This window comes from Paramacrobiotus metropolitanus, unplaced genomic scaffold (assembly GCF_019649055.1).
Source record: "Paramacrobiotus metropolitanus isolate TYO unplaced genomic scaffold, Prichtersi_v1.0 Parri_scaffold0000075, whole genome shotgun sequence".
NCBI classification, from domain to species: Eukaryota; Metazoa; Tardigrada; class Eutardigrada; order Parachela; family Macrobiotidae; genus Paramacrobiotus; species Paramacrobiotus metropolitanus.
In genome coordinates, this window is record NW_026570295.1 from 54,423 (window position 1) to 75,085 (window position 20,663).

A 20,663-nucleotide genomic window follows, 5' to 3' on the forward strand; every position below is an offset into this window, starting at 1 on the left:
TGGCAGCTTGTGGTATTTACAGTTTATGAAAAAGATTCAAAATTATTTATTTGATCAAGGGATTGCAAAAACTGTTAACAGTCCAAAGTTAACGTTACGCCGGATTAAAACAAATGCGTGCACTGTGCGCTTACATCGTACGTACATCGTATTTTTCATTAGGCGTAGAAATTCGAAGGAGAAAATTATGTGTTCCCACAAGTCCACAACTATGAGCGAGCTGCTTAAAATGAACAAGTTTCAGAAAGACAAGAAAACTTGTTCGGTTCGGTATATTGTTTCGAACAGTTTGTCTTTGAATCTGTCTTTCGCTGTTCGGTCTTTTTCTTTTTTGTTCTGTCTTTTGAGCGAACACCAACTCTGGGAGCGCCTTAACTCGCAGCCTTCGTCCTGAGAATTCTGTAAAATCTTCGTTAAATCATCTCGGTCTTCGTTAATTCATCTTCGTTAATTCGTCTCAATCTTCATCATAAGTCGACCACCAATTTTGGAATATTACTGTATATTACGAGTATTTACATACATTTCACAAATTATATATATTATTATTGTGGAAGAATTTCCATACTTGAACAAAATACCACATCCTTCATATACTTCATCTTGTAGACTTCAAACTCAAGTTCAAAGTATTAATTTCAGAACATCCATTTTTTCAAACACTGGAAATAAGTCTGGAATAATGTGGTTTAACGGGATGTAATTGTTTGCAGCATGCCAATTTTATTGACAACTTTGAAAATTTGTTGTGCGCCTTTGGTTCGTCTGTTCTCGAAGTGCAAAGATTCATTATAAATCTTATAAATTGCACTTTTTAACATATAAGTTTTTAAAATGAAGCCTAAAAGTGCAAACGGGATATAGAATTTTATGTTGTATGTGCCCCAAAAAAACTGCGCTGAAGCACCCAATGGGGCAACTTCAAGTTTGCTGTTTCTAAATATAACGTATAATTATTTTACATATTGGATTTATTTTAAAAAAATCTTGTGTAAAAAACAGTAAAGATATAAATTTTTAAACATTAAACTAATTCCCCTAACTGAGAAAACCACTGATCGTTGGAATTCGAATGGCTCAATTCCAAAACCAAAAAAACCCAGTATGTAAAATAATTTTGTCTTTCCAAAGGTACCAAGAACAGCCAATTCCATTGCGGCAATGGATTATAAGGCGCGTAGAACTGTCCGAACTTTAATTCTAGTAAATATGGGTTTTTTGTTTTTCGAAAATGGTCCTCTGCATCGGCGCAGAAAAGTAAACATACCACCACGCTACCTGCAGGCTGCATAAAGCGTTCATCAAATCGCAGTCTGCGCGCGGTAGCAGCGCAACGCAGACACGCAGCCCGCGTGCGGTTGTTTGCGGTTCGGTTTGAGAGGAGATGGCAGTTAAGTGAATCGAACGTACTGCTGGACCCGAGCGTCGTTTTAGACCCACGGTACCTTTTGATCTTTTACACAGTTGTGCTTTTATTTGGATCTTCGACTTTCGAAAAAACATCCATTTTAAAGAGCATTTTTTTCTACCTGGGAAACTGTAGCTATTGTAACTCCTCTGAAAATGAAGGCAAAACAATTACCTCGCCTTAATAGAGAATTTACTTCTTTAATGCTTCGTTTAATTTCTTCAGTTATTGTCCAAGACAAAAATGCACTGAACCATTGCACGCGTGAATCGCTTATTTAGAAAAGAGAACAGTAATCACACGATGACTATTTTCTGTACTATTGTTATAATTTACAACAAAAGAAAGAACGTACAAAAACAGAGACGACAAGCACTGACTGCGGAAAAAAGGACCATATAATACAACCGAATCCCAACAAATCAACACTGTAATCCGCCAAATACGCATTGGGTCAAAATACTAATGCCGAATTTACAAAAAAAAGGTATCCCTAACAAAAAAAGCACACAAAACTTGTCACGATACGCAACCACCCGACGACCATCGTGCGTGTGACACAAAAAACCCCCGTCTGAATTAAAAAAATCAACAAAATAACAAAACTCCCTGAAAACATATCGGGATTGTCAAATCCGCAATAAATGCCATAAGAAACGTTGAGCGTGCTGTCTTAACTTAGTTTCGCGGTCTTTTCCCCTCCCAAAAATCCAGTTTAACTGCGTTTCAGTTTCTCCAACGCGTAGCCGTCGCAGCGATGCATCGCCCGCCACACCTTGACCACTTGCAGCACCTCCTCCTGTGTCAAGCAGCGCAGGCGGCGCAGCACGCTCAATTGCGCGCAGAGCGGCGCGAAGGCCTCGCCGGCGTCGAGGCCGGCGCAGTGCTGCTGCACGAAGCGGCAGAGGAGGTCCTTGAGCCCGATGGAGAAGACGGGGTTGAAGGGGCGCGTGAAGGTGTTCCACTGGCACATGAGCTGCTTCTCGGCCGGCGAGCAGTCGATGAAGTCGTTGATCTTGTCGTGCTCGTACTGGTCCTGCCAGTGGTTGTCCTCGTCGTCGCTGTCGTGCTCCACCATGTGCAGCCGGTCCGGCCGGATCGGCTGCACCGTGTTGCTGTGCAGGTGGTGCCGCAGGGGGGTGATGGGGACGCCGTACACCGTCAGGATGTTCCGCATGCTGAACACCGGCAGCGTATCTACACACAAAAGATGCAGGAATATCGCAGTTGATATTAATTAAATTAACCCACATAACAATTGCACTATTCCCAGCTCGTGCCCAGAAAAACTATACGTGCACACCGGCCGTGTAAATATCTGACAACAAAAGGAGCAAATTTACCGTTACTGTCAACCAACACCGGTACAATCGTTACATTCGTCAGACTGGACTCAATACGTAGCATGAAACGAATATGTCCATAGGCCATAGCACTACCACTCACAGAGTTAAACAGTAAAAACTAAAAGCAAAGTAAAGAGCACGGCCTTCAAGATCAACACATATTACAAACTGATTTTACTTATCGTACAAATTTAAAAATAATTTACAGTCACCACATATAAAAGAAATACACGCATTTCATACCGGCCACTCTATTCTCCGGCCGAACGAACTTGGACCCCGTCCAGCGCATCACCGGCAGCGCCTCCTTGTAGTGCGTCAGCACCCCCACCGCACGACGGCTGCGGGCCAGTTCCCAGCGGTCCAGCATGCCCACCACGGGATCCCGCGTGAACTCGCGTTCCGGGGCGAACCAGACGTACAGCCGCTTCAGCTCCGGATCGTACTCGCAGCCCACTGAAGGATGCAGGCCTTCGAGGTGGCGGATGAGGTGGATCAGCGAGTCGCAGCGCATCCGGCACACCAGACAGACGTGCCCGCCCGCCGGGCGCCAGGTGTTGCTGAGGATGGCCATGTCGCACACTTGGTAGCTCTCGCCCGCCGGATAGATGAGCACGTACACGTAGTCCAGCTATGCCCACACAAATGCGTGTGATTAGTCTAGCTACCATGAAACCCAGCGCTGCGAACGTTTTGAACTCTTAGCCTTGTAACACAAATTAGTAAACACTGAAAAGTAATAAATAATGTCGATTTTGGTGTTGCTTATAACTCTGAACGGCTGTACATTGTACAACAGTACGTACTAATTAAAAAATACAGTTTTAAAAAATTTTATGATTTATTAACAATCTAAGGATTTTGAGAAAAATTTTGAAACATTGTTACAGGTAATAAATAAGCGAAAGACGACTCCAAAATGAAAAATTTTAACCGGCACCAACCTCGGAAGTATGGGACGGCGGGTGCTTCTTCATCACCACCTTCATGGCATAGTGGTCCTTCACCTCCAGACTCAATCCCTCCTTGATATCCCGAATATTAAACGCGCAACAATTCGGTCGCCGCAGCGTGCCCGCCTCGAAGTTCACCACCAGATAGTCATTCAGATTCCAGCATTCCAGCCGGAAGCGGGCCCGCCCAAAGGCCACTTTGTTGTGCGGCCCCACCACGCCCTCCGTCTTGGGAGCGTGCTGCAGGACGGGCGGGAGCATGGCGTGCGATAGTTTCTCTTTGGGATTCTTACGCAGGATGCCCACCTGCAGGCGCACCACGTCGTCGCCGTGGGCGTTGCGGAAGGCGTGGTGGGCGATGGCGGCGGTGGAGCGGCGCGTCGGACAGCGCGGATCGTTCTCCTTCTTGCAGTCGCTGGTGCGGTACAGGACGAAGGACTGGATCTCCAGGTCGACGGGGTAGCCGCAGTTGCCGGGATGACGACGGCTCACCGGCTCGGGTCTGTCAAGAAATCACCGGCATGACCTTTTACGGTTTTCAATTCGTTCAGGCCGCTGATTCTGCGGGATATTTCTTTATTACATCTTGTAAATAAAAATTCAATAAATACAAAAAAAGCTAATACCGAAGAAATAATAATCGGATAGGATCTGTGAAGAAAACGATTATTTGCATGACCTTTAGGGTTAGGGTTTTCAACTGCGTGAAGACTGCTGCTTCTGCGAAATGTTTCTTTACGAAATTTCTCGATTAGAAATAACACAAACAAAATAATTATTATTAATCACAATTATAACAGTTTAATCGAAAATCTGATTTTTTAAATTACAAATCTGGTTATTAAAAATCTGAAACGTTTCTGCTGATGTCTATTCTGCTTTATTGATACGCCGTACGTTAAAGTTGATTATTTTGCTCTGATTCAAATTTCTGAGCCCGGAAACAGGCGTCACCAATAGAAAAAATTCTTTGCGTGTCAATTCTTTATAACATAATCGGTGAATTATTAACATCAAACAAAACTTTTGCAGTTTTCAAAATTCTATACTTAATAATATCCGCACAAGACAAGAGACGCTTGACTGTAAAGTCAGACTTCTTAAATTTTTCTATGCAACGTAATATATTGAACTGTTTCTAATGTTTCATTTTTGCTGGTTGGATTACTGCGTTTACCCGTTGTGGGTGGCCGGATTGGTGACCGTGGCAGCCGTTTTGACGCGCTCCCACAGCTGCGCCACATAGCATTCCAGATTGCGTTTCTTGTCCTCCTTCTTGCGCTGTCGACAGGGTATCAGCGCGGCGAAACGGCGATGCACCACGCTGTAGTTGAGAGCGCGACGCAGGAAGACACCGGCATGGCACAGCTCCTTGCCGCGGATGACCACGGTGTTGAACTGCGTCTGCAGCAGCGGATAGCGGCTGATCAGCGCCTCAATACTGCAGCGAGGAAGGTCGTCGGGGATTAAGACAGCGGGATCGACGGCCGCTCGGGTGGACAGCTCCGGCAAGAGCGGATGCTTCTTGAAAATCATATCCAATTCCGGCTTCTATGATCACACAGGAAGACTGCCTTAACCGCTGTTGATTACTAAACATTATGTCACAACGCTGCGTTTTAAGATTTCTACTGACAGCGGACATAAAAGCATATACGGTGCTTACAAATCGCACCAACCGGGATGCGATACAGAAGCACGGCACTGCTGGGCATGTGCATGATTAGCGAAAGGTCATATAAACTAAAGCCTTAAAATTCCTAAAAACAAAATAAAGCAGCATTTTTCCGGTCTGGCGTCAGCGCAAGTTTCTGCGTTTTCACGCTGCTAAAGAGCACAGTCAACGGCGTCGGAATTCAGCGTACTTGCACTTCGTCATCTGTGTAACTGTGTTCAGATACGGCTTTGCTCTGCCGTTTGTGAACGTCTTGGAAATTTCGTCGTTCATTGTAATTCGAATAAAAACAGCGTAGCTACGTGACAGAAATATTCACCGAAATCGATCACAATATCGCATAATGTATCGAAAATTACCTAACTACACCTGGATAACCATGCTCGTCATCTGTCTCGTTTTAACCCGATAGAAGCGAGCACCAAAGAACCATCAAGCAGACTGACAAATTCCGATAATTTTCCAATTATTTCATTCGCTTTCGTCGAACGCATTACTACTTCTGGTCTTCATGGCAGGCAATAACATACGATACCAAATCCCGTACTCTCCGGCAGGAAACTGCCTACGTGCTCTGCTTTAAGTTGAATTAAAATAACTAGCTGAATATTAACAGCATTTTAATTTAACCCACCTTAGGCACGACGGAAGGCGTCCGCGGGAGCAGTGTGCGACTCTTGCGGCGCTTCAGCGGCACTTTGGCATGCTTGATGCTGCCGTTGAGCAAGGGGATGTGGAGACTGGATGGCCCGGATGGCGCGTCGGTGGATGTCGAGGGGGAGGGGCTGTCCGGGTTATCCAACAGGGACATCTACGCCAATGCACAAACTGTACACATGCCCGTGCACATCGACCCACAACGCAGGTCTATCACCGTTTGTGCATACTGCACACAACTTGTGACCTCATCAAGTCATCATGCGTGTTATGCGACTGAGCGACTTCGTAAATAAACGCTGCAAATCAACACTCCCTGTTCGTTATCTGCTGATCTTTTGCACTGTAGCGAAAATAACGGCCGTCATCGCCATGCAAAGCCGCCCAAATCATGCAATTTCGACTGACGATTACAGTACATTACGCAAAAAGAAACTAAGCGTCATGTTATGGCAATTTGAACAGGCATTATATAATTTGTACGCACTAGCTTTCCATTTTCAAACAGAAGACCTGTCAAATCGCAAATACTAAAAGATCATAATATATTATTCAAAGTTAATGATTTAATATAATACGACTTCGAGAAGTTTCCTTTTTCTTCCAAGCAGCATCGTATATACTAATAATACTATACTCGTATAGAACGTTCAATCGGCGTACATATGTGTACCAGTGCTTCTATAATCTATCTGTTCTAACTTCTCTAACACACTGGAACGCGGTAAATCTGGATCGATAAAAAACAACTGCATGCGTCTGGCCTTGATTGTGAGGCACACCAACTCCTGTCTGTAACACGAAACTAGGTCAAACGACTAGCGACGCTGCTGACGCTCACTAATAACCGTTTTACGCAAGAATTGGCGTCGCGTTGGTGCGAAATGTGGTCTCACGAAAGCGACCACATTTTTTAAATTAAAGACCTTCAGATTTTGAGTCCCACCCCAGAAATAAAGCCCCCCTTTTCTTGTCCCTCTTTAAATTTTTTTCCTCTAAAATAAGAAAAACCTCATCCAAAACCATTACGAAAAACAACGACCCAATAGATCCAGCATGGTAAATAAAAATCATCACACAGTCATTAAAAAAAAGCTGTTTAGAGAGTTGTAAGTTGTACCTGCTCGGTGAGCCCGTTGAGCCGTGCCAGCTCGTCCTTATGCTTCCGTTTCCGCTTCACCCCCGCCATCATCCCACTGCCGTCCGTCTCCACCGCCAGGCGCTTCTTCCCATTGGCCAGCGCCCGGCCCAACCGCTGCCGTTTGGTCCGTTTGCCCCCGTCCCCCAGGGGGGTCGGCGTGTCCGCCAGGGCGCGGGTACGGGGTAGTTTCCCGCGGATGGCCCGCGCCAGCGGCGGCTCCGGGGAGTACTTGCTGCGCGACGATAGGGAGCGGGTGCGGCGCTTGCGGGCGTTGATGGCGGCGCCCTGGGCCCGCAGGGGGGACTGCAGGATCTGGTCCAGACGCGATTTGGAGGCAGCGTGGCCAGTACTGGGATCCTGGCTACTGCTGCTGCTGCTGCCGTCGGAGAAGCTGGTCTCCACGGAATGCGACACATTCAGATCGTCCACAGCGTACTTCATTGGGTGGGGGAAGACCAGGACCGGGGGAAGATGGTGGAGAGAAAGACTGGATGGGGAAAAGCCAGCGTCAAATCGTTCCTGGCTTCAGAGTCTCATGATTCTGCTGGTTTCGTTCGCGTCGTGCATACTGTACATGCATCCATCAGGAAAAATTACTCTGCGACAATTTCTACGGATCCGAATTGCAATTTTAATGGAGTGGGGAAAGAAATGCGGGTTGGAACAGGAGAGAGGGAATTGTGCGGATCCCACAGTTGAAAAATTTCACAATTTTCTCTGCTGCTCGGTGTGTGCTGTGCAGCTTGAACTGTGCGCAGCGTTTTGCAGGGCATCGAACCAATTAGGCAGAGTTTATCGCCATGCCCAACTTCCAATTAGGCCAACACCACTGGCTGGCCTGCGTTGGCTGGAATTCCATTGCAGCCAGACAGTCAGACGCTGGCTCACTGTCGATCCCAATGGAATTGCGGAGGCCGCCAATATGGATTACCCAATGCTCGGTGCCTTTATCAATATTTGTTTACCATTTCCGTTTTAATATTTCTCCCACCGTTATTGGTGGGTGTGGAAATTGACCAATGGGAAAATTGGCGTTTTATTTGTCCGTATCCGTACGACTTTGAGTTTTTTGACAGTCTCTTGTCCCTGTCAAAAAAATATCAGTGACAATCGCGACATTTCAGTGCTGGCCAGCGAAATGACCATTGCTTTATTAGGCCAGGGATAACAAGTGTCAATCAAATCAGAAGGATATTTTAGAAATTAGTCGAAAAAAATGTTGACAACCGTTGCAAACACCGTTGTAATTATTGCGACAAGAATGCGACGAATTTTCCGGCGTTTGCTTTTACACATTTTTCCATATGGCTTGATTGTGTATTCTGCATGTAAATCAATAATGGGACTTGTGAAAGCGTACGGCAAATCTTATTACCACACCCTACTACAGGTTTTACCGGTTTTCTACGGTAAGCGCACACCCTTCTATAACGTAATCATAATTTATCGGTAGCTGTCGACCGTAGCCCGGTATTGGTGTGTTTTGCAGTAATATGGCACACCTTAATCGGACAATCAGCGGTACATTCCCAGGGCTACAATTACGCACTGATGGGTCTGTCGGTGACGTGTGATTTCGAGTGGGGATTATGCGGATGGAACCAGGAGACAGCGCCGTTGGATCAGTGTGACTGGCGACGACAACGCGGTGTCGCCGGGAACGGCTGGTTTAAGATACAGGGCGATCATACTCCCGGGAAAGATGCACGTGAGTGGAAAATATAATAAATTTATTTACATTTAATCATTAAGGAGTAAGGACTAAGGTCATAAAAATTACTAGTTAATGCATGTAATGCAGTTCATAAAAATTAGTAATTACTAATTTATGCATCGGCTAATTTATTATCCGGTGGTTTTTTTAACTGGTCCGAGTATTAATTGTACGAGTAGTTCTAGCTGAATTGTTATAGAAGTACCGGTTTTATAAGTCACAATTTTTTAAATGAATGAAATAATTAACTACTACTCTAGTAGATAATTAATTGCCGTTAATGCTAACGCTTTATATTATAATTCATTGATTTTCGGCGGTTAGTACGTTTTGTATTCATACGTTTCCAGATTTCTAAGAGCTTAAGCTGTAACCTAAAGAAATATCAATACAATAATACCAATCAACATACGAGTAATTACGAACTCGGTTTTCTGCTGCAATATGCAGGCGTACAGCTACGAGTAGGTGGGTGGTGAAATGCATAATGTGTGAGAAGGAATCGTAGTGTAAAGGGTTTAGAGCACGAAAAAATATTTCTACCGATAGGCTAATCTGCTGCCAGTATAAATCAAAATAAAACTGGTCCGTAATATAATTTTTTGAAATATGAAGAAAGGATGAGTTCAGAGGAGATGAGATTCCTATAATTACCAGAAAAGGTAGCCTGCGAATTGTGTAAAGAAAAATGTGAATACATATATACGTATATATACATATATATATGAAATTATTTGAAGACACATACTCTGTATATTTTGTACAAACGCATTATTCCCATTGACCAGGGGTTATCAACTCACAAGACTAAGTTACACGCTAGTACCGTAAAACAAAATAAATCCTTATCAAACCGAAACAAGCACAACATGGGTTTATTATGGAGCAGATGGATACTTCCTGTTTCTGGACGCGGCGGACTGCCTGCCCAAACCCCGCCCACCCAGTATCCCTATGGATCCCGACCTGATCGACAGCTTCGAACAGCCGGAGCCCGACGAGATCCTGGCGCAGCAGATGGGTGTGGCCTCTTCCTCCCGCCTCCAGCCGCCCCTTACCGGCCGTCTCCAGGATCCGCCGCCGCGCTTCAACCGTACCCACCGGAAATGGCAGAAATCCCTCACCGGTAAATTCCTCCACCATCACCGGCCGCGACCAGCCGCTCTGACATCGGGGTATCCGTATAATCAGCGCCAAGGAATCAGTTACAATAACTATAATTATTATCCCGACACCATGTATCCGTCGTCGGCGTCCTATCCTGTAAAAAATCAATACGCCACGGGGCGGTATGTGCCGCCGGTTAACACGGATACCAACTCCGATACCAAGCCTTATGATCTGCCGGCAACGGGGGGTTATAATAGCGCGGGACAAGCCGCACCGGATCCCCGGGATTTGGCTGGGATGCCGGTGGCGCCGCCTATGACCAATCCCTTTAATATGCAACCTAGTAAGTGCGCGTAGTAAAACGATTTGTCCTTGATACAATAAGAATGCATTGCGATCGACTGTATAAGATGTCACTTATAACTTATAAGTGACATCTTATAAGTTATAAGTGACGTGTATACGTTGACAATAATTGCGAAAGAATCGTAATTTGTATTGGGTTTTAATAATGCAAGCCAACTCAGTTAGATGACACCATTATAAGAATAAAATTGAATTTTTAGCGAACTTATATGTTACGTTTACTTCTACAGTCTTTCTTGCAAGTGTAAAGAACAATATTCGATCGTATGAGCTCATAGTACTCGTATCTATATGAGAAATTGATACACTGTTGTTTAATGAATGTTGCGAACCGTAGACAATCATGTCGGACATATGCCGGCCGGCGGCGATACCGCACAGCCGTACACCGCCCATCTGATGGGGCCGCGCATCGAGACGCCGGTGAACTTGACGTTGACGTTCTGGTATCATATGCGCGGAAACAACCTTGGCCGGCTGACGCTCTACCGGAAGGTACTGGCACGGCCCGACCAGATCATCTGGGAGAAGACCGGCCAGCAGCATTCGGGATTCCAATGGATAGAAGCGCATGTCGCTCTGCAGCGCGGCAGTTATCAGGTATGCAATTAAACATCATTTTGTAATGAAACCCGTGTATAACATCTGTACGAAAGACCGCCTATACCTACTACGTATAATACACGAAGACGTAGTGTGAATTAATTCTTTGGCACGTGTAGCTCTTTTGATTCCTTTTTGCACATGCACGTTAAAAGCCCATAATACGTAAGTGTAATTTCTAATGATTGAAGATGTAAATTAGGTTAAGTTTTCTACCACTAATTTTGATCGTAGTTACTTTTCGAGGGCACCATCAACTCAGCCCAGTCTGCCGGTGCAGGTGCCGGTTACATCGCCTTGGACGACATCCAGTTGGACCGAGAAGCCGGTACAGAAATTCATCCTTAATAAATTTTCTGCTTATTCATCAATAATCACGAGTGTTGCGTTCAATTAGAATTACCGCTGCTTAACAGCCCGTCATACGTTAACCCCGCCACTCCACCGCCACATCCAGCATCCGCTGCCCAGCTCCCCATCTCCCACTACAACGGCTACATCCCCGTGGACACCACCGTCTCCACACACTCCACCCGCACCATCACTTCCACAACGCCTCCGCCCACCACCACGCCCACCACCATGGGGCACCCATTCCTGTTGCCCAACTGGAGCATCTCACCGGAGGGGTACCTGGTCTTCCCGAAATTCGTTCCCGAGACGACGCGTGCACCGATGACCTCGAGGGTCACCTCGACGATCGCGATGGAAGGTCACAGGACACCGGAAGGAGCGGCTGGTACGAAGGCCTACATTCGTATGACGCCGCGTATTCTGTCGCGGGAAGAGATGCCGATGGTGGGGCGAGCACGGATGGACAACGGTGGGCGCCACGAGGGGAATGCGCTGCTGCCGTTGGACCATACAGAGATCTCCGCGGTGATCAAACCACCTCCGGACGACGGGTTCAACCAAACCAAATTGTTTATAATTATCGGTAATTGTCGATAAAATGCAATACATCGAATTGAAGAACTGGTTGCTTCTAATTTTCGTACTATTTTATTATTAATTTAAGTATAGTTAAACTGATTTAGCATTTTACATTGCAGATAGCGATGGTTGTACTTCTACGTATTTAAGTAATGTCTGTGCAAAACTCAACATTATGGCTCCGTTTAACGTACTTTACTAATCCAATCTTAGTTTTTGCACTGCACCATTTAACAAACTTAATTGTACTGCGATTTGGGAACTGCCAGTTGCATGTTGACGTTTACTTGTATATTATGCTAAACGTTATGATAATTTGCTCGTACCCTGTGTAATTATGATTATCACGATTTGCAGCCTCCTGTTTCGGAGCGGCCGGCGTCCTGGCTATCATTGCCTTTATCGTTAAGCACGGCAAATCCGGTGTGTATAGTTTGATACCTTGCCTACGCCACCGGCTAGACACGATGCCGGTAACGCCGCGTGCCTCCTACGTCCGGCGACCGCGCCATCCTCCTCCGCCGCCTCCTGTTGCGCCCCGACAGTTTACGTAGAAACGAAATCCCCGGTTTAATTTAGATTCTGTTTCCTGGAATGTGTAGCGTTAAGTGTTAATGTTGCTGCTTAATACAACAGCACTGACCACATGAATTTTATACACTTCGATCTTGGTCTTTGACCTACAAATGTATGTGTCGATATATAGATATATGCAACGTCATTTGTCCCTAACAAAGGTACTTAAACATCGACACGATATTAGTAACACGTTGACATTATTAAATGATCATTTAAAAATGTTAGAGTGAATGAAAATCCCGTTTTCCTTATCCCTTGACTTCATATAGGGGGCGTTTGTACTACAGTTTTTTCTTAATTTTAATTCTTAATTTAATTTCATTTGTTGAGTGTAAGATTAACTTCGACGACGAAAATGCATTTTAATGCTTGTAATAGATGTACTCGTGTGTTTACTACGAATCGTGTGCTTTTGAATGATGCCTACTATGCACTGTAATTCATGTAATGTATTAACGTAAGTATCAGTCCGGGCTTTTGAACAGTTTTTTTACCTGATATTAACGGCTCCTGGTTTCACTTGATCATATTACGCTAACATTTAACCAATCCATACAAATGTCGGACAACATGGCTTCCTACAATGCCATATAGTTGCCGCATGGATGCACTGCACTTCCACCTGGATTCATGTCAAGATCTTCCTGATTATTATATGATACTTAAATGGCCGCATCGTGGTGTGTTCACTCATCCGGTCACGTTAACCGTACTCGCGTTTTCCCGACGGCTGCGTTGTGTGGTGTAAATCATAACAGACAAATATGGGTATGATACTCGGTAAAAGCTCTGCTCGACAAGGGGAAAATACAGTAATCATGCTAACAGTTTTCTCGGTAGGAATTTAAGGTTTCCGCCGGATGCACGATGCGGCGTCTTAGGTTGTGATCTGCAAGAAGTTCCACTGAGCCGCTAATAAACTGTTCGCATGCAGGCGGATCAGCTTGTATCATCATTATCCTCGTCAATGTTCCATTCGTACATCGCAAAAAATGACAATTTTCTCTTTATTGGGCAAAAAGCCATCAACATAAAAAGCCACGTATTCGCGTAATACTACATATGTACTTAAAATAACAATTTATCAGAAAATAGCGATGACGTGCCCCTGGATTTGCAAATGTAGATGTTACAGGAATAAAATATAAAATTTATAACAGTGTAGCCATGATTTCCATAGCCGCAATCCACAAAACAGTTACAAAACCAGTCGTGTGATTGTACAAATCACAAACGGGCGTTTATTTGTACTAGATTCTTCTGACAGAAAATAAGCACTTCTACAGTATGCACTCGTATAATAAGATGCTTTGATAAACATTATCGAATCTAACAGACATACTATCTATATAAAGCCGTATAATAGAGCAGAAATAACACGTTCAGTCTACCAGTATAATAAAGTGCGGCAAAATTTTTATTTGTATTAATTCCTCTTCGAGAAATGGCGATCTGAACCCTATAAAAAAACAAGTACAAGTACTTCTAGTTCTACTTATATTGTACAGAGTAGGGCAGTGATCAGTCGTTCGGCTATAGAATGCAGTTGGGCAGGCCCGCTTTTACCATGCCATATTATAATTTTATCTTCGAAAAATTTTCCCGTACAGAGTTATAAGCAGATTGCTAAGGGTTTCAAAAAAATGAATCAGGGATTCATTTTTCACATTTGTCAGATCTGCATATAGATATTTAATTGTAAAACAAGGATTTATTATCCGTATCGAAAACTAATTTTACCCGTTCAAGCCCGGGAAAAGGTATCGGAAAACTAATTTTACCCTTACAAAACATTTCAAGCCCGGGAAACAATTTCGATTTCAAACGCAAAACACCGAAGAACTCCAATAGCCGAAGCCCAAAGGTGGTGCCAAGATAGTGAGAATAGCCATTTTCTTGATTTTTTCTGCTCTATATATAAGCGAGGGCATTTGTGGATATACCCGTTGTCAACATCTGTTGCTGTTCCTTATAGGAGTCCGAGGGTCGGAACAGAATGGTTTTCACTTCAATGCCTCCGTACGAGCGGCTGTTGGCTGATGCGCAGCAGATGAGCTATCAGAACACGGTCGTCGTACGCCACGATGACGACGCGTATTGGCTGGGCCACATTCAGGATATCTCCGGAGAATTCGCGCTGATCGACTTTCGGTCCGCAAAGGTCAGATCTAGAGCCAGTTGGATCCATGCGGGCTGCGTATGGCCCTTGCCGTTCAGTAGGGATGCTAGTAAATATGCAAGCTGTAGAAATATGCAACTATTTGCGGCACTTCGTGATGAAGACGACGGGCCATTTCGTTTTCAACCTGCCGTTGTGATGGGCGGCATTAGTGGGTGCCAATCCTGCCAGATCGTTTACGTCAGAGTGGAAAGCGGAGAAAATGAGGGCGTTCACAAGGCTCGCATGGAACTGGTGGACAAATGCCAAATCGTCGTCAGCGAGCCGCCGTTGCTGTACCGAGTCAACGGGCTAATGTTCAAAACACTGTTTATTCCCTTTGACGGAGCGCAGTATATTTTCGCGGACGCTTCCGACCCATCTCGCATCATCAAGCATTATCGTGACGCGATGAGGCGTCACCGGCTGATGACCAACTTATCGGATTGCTGTCGGTTTCATCTTCGAATTCTACGCGATGGATGCATGTTTGTGGTCTTGACTCTGGCAGCAGATTCAGAGACGGCGCAGCGGATGGCCACCGCCCTGTCGGAAATGCTGCTGACCCATTTAGCCAGCCGAGCCGACCTGCCGCCGTTTATTCACAGCGATTTTAGCGGCGGTGAGGAGCTCCCATACGGAACAGATGGGAAATGTTGTTGTGCTTCCTACTTTTGCTGGCAAAACGTGGAGTCAGAACCCATACGTATGCTAGGTAGGTCTGGCGAAATGTAAAATTAAGTGCCTTGAGCTAGACAGATGCGTAAGGCCAATGTCCAAACGTCGGCAGAACTTGTGCCGGCCGAAGTTTTGTCTGGTCAAGATGCCGGCAAAAATTCTTATTCTGGTGGTCAAAACGCCGACAGAAGTTTTGCTACTTAGCGTATGTTTTGACTTTAATATAGCTTATATAAAAAACACAGTCTTGCATATTATCTGTTCGTTGATAGGCGGTGTACTACATGTAAGTACTTATATACTATGGTAGTACATGTGAGACTTAAGTGAATCTTTGTTTGTAGTACATTACTTTGTTTTTGTTAGTGGTACATTTGCTTTTATATGGATCGCACTCTATATACGGATATTACAAACATCATCTTAACAGCATCTTTCGGTTCTTGTAGATTCGCAAGCTGACCAACTGAGTGAAGATGCCTGTATTAATTACCTGCCGCTTGTCCTCCTGAGCGAAATTTTCTCTTTTGTGGAACTGCATTCGTTTATGAGGATTAAAAGGTATTGAGACGTTCGTATCTCTATTATCGCGTAGACTGGACGGGGACGTGCCTGGCCTGCGTTATTGGACAGATAATATTGCGAGTATATCCTCGTGTCTCAGGATCTTTTTTGCTTCATTTAGCTTGAGTGTACAGATAGTCCCGCAAAACATAAAAGAATCCTACGAAAATATGTATATCCCAAATCGCTACTCCCTCAGTACTGACGATTACCCGGTACCTCTTTTTTTGTAGAAGTATATACGCGATATATATTTTTTTCACTACGCTAGGATTATTAATTATTTGGTTTCTTTGTTTCGCAGAGTATGCACTTTATGGCAGCAGCTCCTGAGCAGTCGTGGCGCAATTGAGCATATCCAAGTCTGTTTGGAAATGTGTACTATAGAAACAGATTCCGACAACATCAATTGCTACAAAGTAGCATCTCTTCTGAGCCGTACCATCAGCTCAACGACAAAAAGTCTTGCTATATTGAAGCCTTTTTTCAACGAGCATTATTTAGTTGGTTTGTTGGAAGCCATGCAGATCAAGGTGCCTACTTTAATTTTCAAAGATTACACGATTACCGATTCCGGATACCAACGTGACTTCGACTGTAGTAGCTTGTCATCATCTCACGACAAAAAATTTCGAGTGATGCATAATGCGACAACATGGCTAACATTTCACCAAGACAACAGCGAGCGCATCTTGCTGCACAACTGGAAACAGAGCAATATTTTCGGCCGAGCGCTGCATGAAATATTTTTTACTTTGATTCTGCGTGACCTCGTGGTTTTGCCACCCCATGAGAGGGAGTGGATGAAACCGATCTCTCATGTTGATGTGCTGGAGATTGATAAACTGCAGATCACGATTCCCCAGCTCATTTTGGATTGCAGTCAAGAATCGCTGAGTTTGACTAGCCGATTCATGTGGGCTTTGGACAACAACTTCCCGCCCGTTCCGGACGACGTTCATACACAAATCAAGAAGGTCCACGCTCGCTGGGTGCAGACACTCGCTTATCCGCAGGAATGGGACAGCATTCGCGTAAATCTATCGTTGTAAGTTTATTTTAAAATTGATAAATTGAATTTACTGAAAATGATTAATCCGAAGTCAGTAAATTAAAAATTATGAATATTCTCAGTATTTTGCCACGTACGGTATTCTGCTCTGCGTCCACTTCCAGTCTAGAATCTAGCAGTCTTACGTCTAGTAAAATTTAGCAGTTTTGCGTTTAGTAAAATTGAGCAGTCGTATACCAATTGCTGCATTTAGAGTGGCGTTATAGCTTTCGACCTTTCTCAGCGCAGTGCGTTTTAGTTTACCTTCTGCTTTTCTTTTGGTTCCGCATTTCTCACATTTCTGTAATGGCATTATCAGAATACATACATTTTACTGTTTAGAGTCAAAGATTAAATTATTAGAAACGCCGGCTACACAATGGCACACTGGCATACTGCACGTAAGTATAGACTGTGTAGTACTATATATGGTCCCAGTAGCCACACGGCCCACAAAGCAGATTTTCCGAATTTTAGTTTGAAAACGAGTTATTTTCTCGTATTCATTATATCGACGAAATCGTAGGAGTTCCCAATTAGGTATAGCCGTCCTCATTGATAATGTTAGCTGGGCATACAGACATTGTTTTGAATTAAACCTTGATCCCGTACCCTTCGGTGATAACCGGCATGATAACCGCTGGCGTAACGCATGCTTGAGCCACACTTTAAATGCGAAGCCAAAATCGTGGTGGATGTCCGGCAAGAGGATATTATTGTCGAAGTGTAAAAATTGGTAACCGGCTCGGATATCTTTTGGGTTTGCGTTTGATTTGCCTGGACGTGTAGCAGTCACAAAAAATATGTTCGCAACGGGAAAATAAACAGCTAAAATGGCAGCAAATGCCAAAACGGTTCCCAATCGAAATTCTCAGTTGTCACACATACAGACGGCGACAGGCCAGGGGAACAAAGTTCTGTCTTTGTTCCCGCGCGTACCGACCTCTCGTGCACAGTGCCGTAATCGTAGAAGAGTGGTGGATTTTCAAGTACTGCGGTTATACGTTTGCTCTTCGTTTGGAGCCATGTGCAGGAGGTGGAATAAACGGGTTTTTGTTCGCAGGTTTAACGGGTTTCACGCGGACGGAACACCGAGATCATGGGTAGAAACCGATTTGCGAATTGTGGATGTGTCCAAGCTGAGCAGAATGGCGCTGTTTGGACTCGGGGAGGTGTTTCGCTTTGGACAAAAAGCGGTACCTTAGCGAACGTCGTTTATTTCATCTCGCTCGCTCTGCCCTGATTGTTCTTTCCCTTCCTTTAGAATCTGCTGACGTGGGGAAGATTTTCAGTTAACTAGCAAATTTACAACGGCCTACAGTTGTTGCGCTACAGTTGTTACAGTTTTAAAACCCTGAACAGCTTACCTGCTTTGCTATGGTTTATTTGATACGCTAGAGTAGGATGTAGTCCGTTATATTACTGTTGTATATTAAGTACAAGATCTATACTACGCGCGGCGCCCCATAGTTTTGAGATCTCTATAACCATAAAACTTCTGGAAAAACGGACAACGCCATTAGATCCGGGATAGTTCAGAAGTGGCCGGCATGTGTTTTTTTTATGAAAATATCGAGCCGGCATCAAGTCGGCATCAAGACCAGATTGATCCAACCCATCTTAAAGGTCACCTTGAAACTTAGAAATATTTGCCTAGATACAATACAAAATACCAATTGACATAATTATCACTCTAATTAAACCGAAAAATAAATAAATTATTGTACTTACTCAAACACTCGCGTTATTCAAACATTGCTGCCAGTGTTGCCGAGCTCGAAACACGTTTAAAATCAACCGATATAAAATGTAAAAATATCAAATATAAAATCAATACGAAAAATCACTGGACGAGTGAGTGACCGAAACACTATCACCGACCACTGAGCGGAATCTCTAGATGAGTGGGTGACCGAGCTACCACCACTGACCAGTAAGAAAAATCACTAGACAAGTGAGTGACCGAAACACCATTACTGCCCACTGAGCGGAATTTCTAGGTGAGTGAGTCATCGAGCGGGCTTTGCTCTTGCTCACCTAACGGGCTCTGTGCACTGGACAGTAGTTGTAGCAGGGTCACATCCTCACCTAGCGATTTTTCTCCTTACCTAGCGATATTTCTTACTGGACAGGTTGAGCTCGGTCAGTCACTCACCTAGTGATTGAGTGCGTCAAAAAATCGCTAGGTGAGTACGTGACCGAGCTACCACCACTGTCCAGTGCCCAGAACCCGTTAGGTGAAAGAGTACCGAGATACCACTACTGTCCAGTGCATAAATCCCGTTAGGTAGATGGGTGACCGAGCTACCAATACTGTAAAGTGCACAGAGCCCGTTAGGTGAACGCGTGACCGAGCTACCACTACTGTCCAGTGCACGAACTCCGTTAAGTGATCAGTGACCGAGCTACCAGTACTGTCCAGTGCATAGATCCCGTTAGGTAGATGGGTGACCAAGCTACCATTACTGTCCAGTGCACAGAGCCCGTTAGGTGAACGCGTGACCGAGCTACCAATACTGTCCAGTGCACAGAGCCCGTTAGGTGAACGCGTGACCGAGCTACCACTACTGTCCAGTGCACGAACTCCGTTTAGCGATCTAGTGACCGAGCTACCACTACTGTCTAGTGCATAGATCCCGTTAGGTAGATGGGTGACCGAGCTACCAATACTGTCCAGTGCATAGATCCCGTTAGGTAGATGGGTGACCAAGCTACCATTACTGTCCAGTGCACAGAGCCCGTTAGGTAAACGCGTGACCGAGCTACCACTACTGTCCAGTGCACGAACTCCGTTAAGTGATCTAATGAGCGAGCTAGCACTACTGTCCAGCGCATAAACTCCGTTAAGTGATTTAGTGACCGAGTTACCAGTACTGTCCTTTGCATAGATCCCGGTAGGTAGGTGGGTGACCGAGCTACCAAAGCTATCCAGTGCACAGAGCCCGTTAGGTGAACGTATGACCAAACTGCACTATTACTGAGCAAAACAGAGCAGGGCCTGCTAAGTTCTTAATGGGTGACCTATCTAGCACCACTGTCCAGTCTTAGCGTCCTTTTAGTTTGTAATGTGATACTCTCGTGGGTGATTAGATTCGGATGGTTTTTCGCTAAGAAAATTTAACAAAAAATGATCTGTAAAGTCAAAGTAACTGCGTTCGACTGCACGAAACCAAAACATCCATTTTTTTATAAAATTTTTGTTATCGGGCTTTTCAGATTTATCCGTTCTAGTTAACAATCCGTAAACCGGCCAAGGAGTTTAGAACCCAAGAAACGCGGAGGCGAAGCCGAGGCTGTTTCTTGTATTATATATGTATATCTATATATATATGGTGTTACTAACGTACTTCGGAGTACAAGTACTTACTGTATTTTACATGGTGCTGACTCTGAGCTCATTAGTCTTTGTTTACTCGTAGTATTTTTCGTGCCTTTGTGAGTGACGCTATTTGACTGAGTTGTTTAACTGCTCGTACATAGTTATTAGTTATTACAGAAATAACGTTTGTCGACATTCCCATATTTAAAGGAGACGGAATAATGCGCAGTAAGGCTGGCTCTACTTAATTAATTTTAAAACGAGCCAACGAAATAATTATGGCATCCGATGTAAGTCGATAAACTGAACGCAGACGAATGCTGCCCTACAGTTACCACGACTTATAAACTCTTGATATTCCTTTCAGCATTGTGCTTCATTTAACCGGAATCGGCATAATTATTGACT

The 20,663-nt window shown here is 44.5% G+C and overlaps 2 protein-coding genes across 2 annotated transcripts; one reads left to right on the forward strand and one right to left on the reverse strand.

Annotated features, from left to right (window-relative positions):
- Positions 1 to 1,602: 1,602 nt before the first annotated feature.
- Positions 1,603 to 7,910, reverse strand: LOC129595171 (uncharacterized). The gene is made up of 6 exons (XM_055492089.1): positions 7,160 to 7,910; positions 6,017 to 6,193; positions 4,885 to 5,258; positions 3,699 to 4,209; positions 2,998 to 3,385; positions 1,603 to 2,605 (listed from the first exon to the last, which is right to left on the reverse strand). The coding sequence occupies exons 1-6, from the start codon at positions 7,619 to 7,621 to the stop codon at positions 2,124 to 2,126; spliced, it is 2,394 nt and encodes a 797-aa protein (XP_055348064.1). The 5' UTR covers positions 7,622 to 7,910; the 3' UTR covers positions 1,603 to 2,123.
- A 584-nt stretch (positions 7,911 to 8,494) lies between these two features.
- Positions 8,495 to 12,614, forward strand: LOC129595246 (uncharacterized). The gene is made up of 7 exons (XM_055492182.1): positions 8,495 to 8,589; positions 8,670 to 8,888; positions 9,784 to 10,347; positions 10,708 to 10,970; positions 11,208 to 11,301; positions 11,371 to 11,910; positions 12,264 to 12,614. The coding sequence occupies exons 1-7, from the start codon at positions 8,520 to 8,522 to the stop codon at positions 12,458 to 12,460; spliced, it is 1,947 nt and encodes a 648-aa protein (XP_055348157.1). The 5' UTR covers positions 8,495 to 8,519; the 3' UTR covers positions 12,461 to 12,614.
- The last annotated feature ends 8,049 nt before the right edge of the window (positions 12,615 to 20,663 follow it).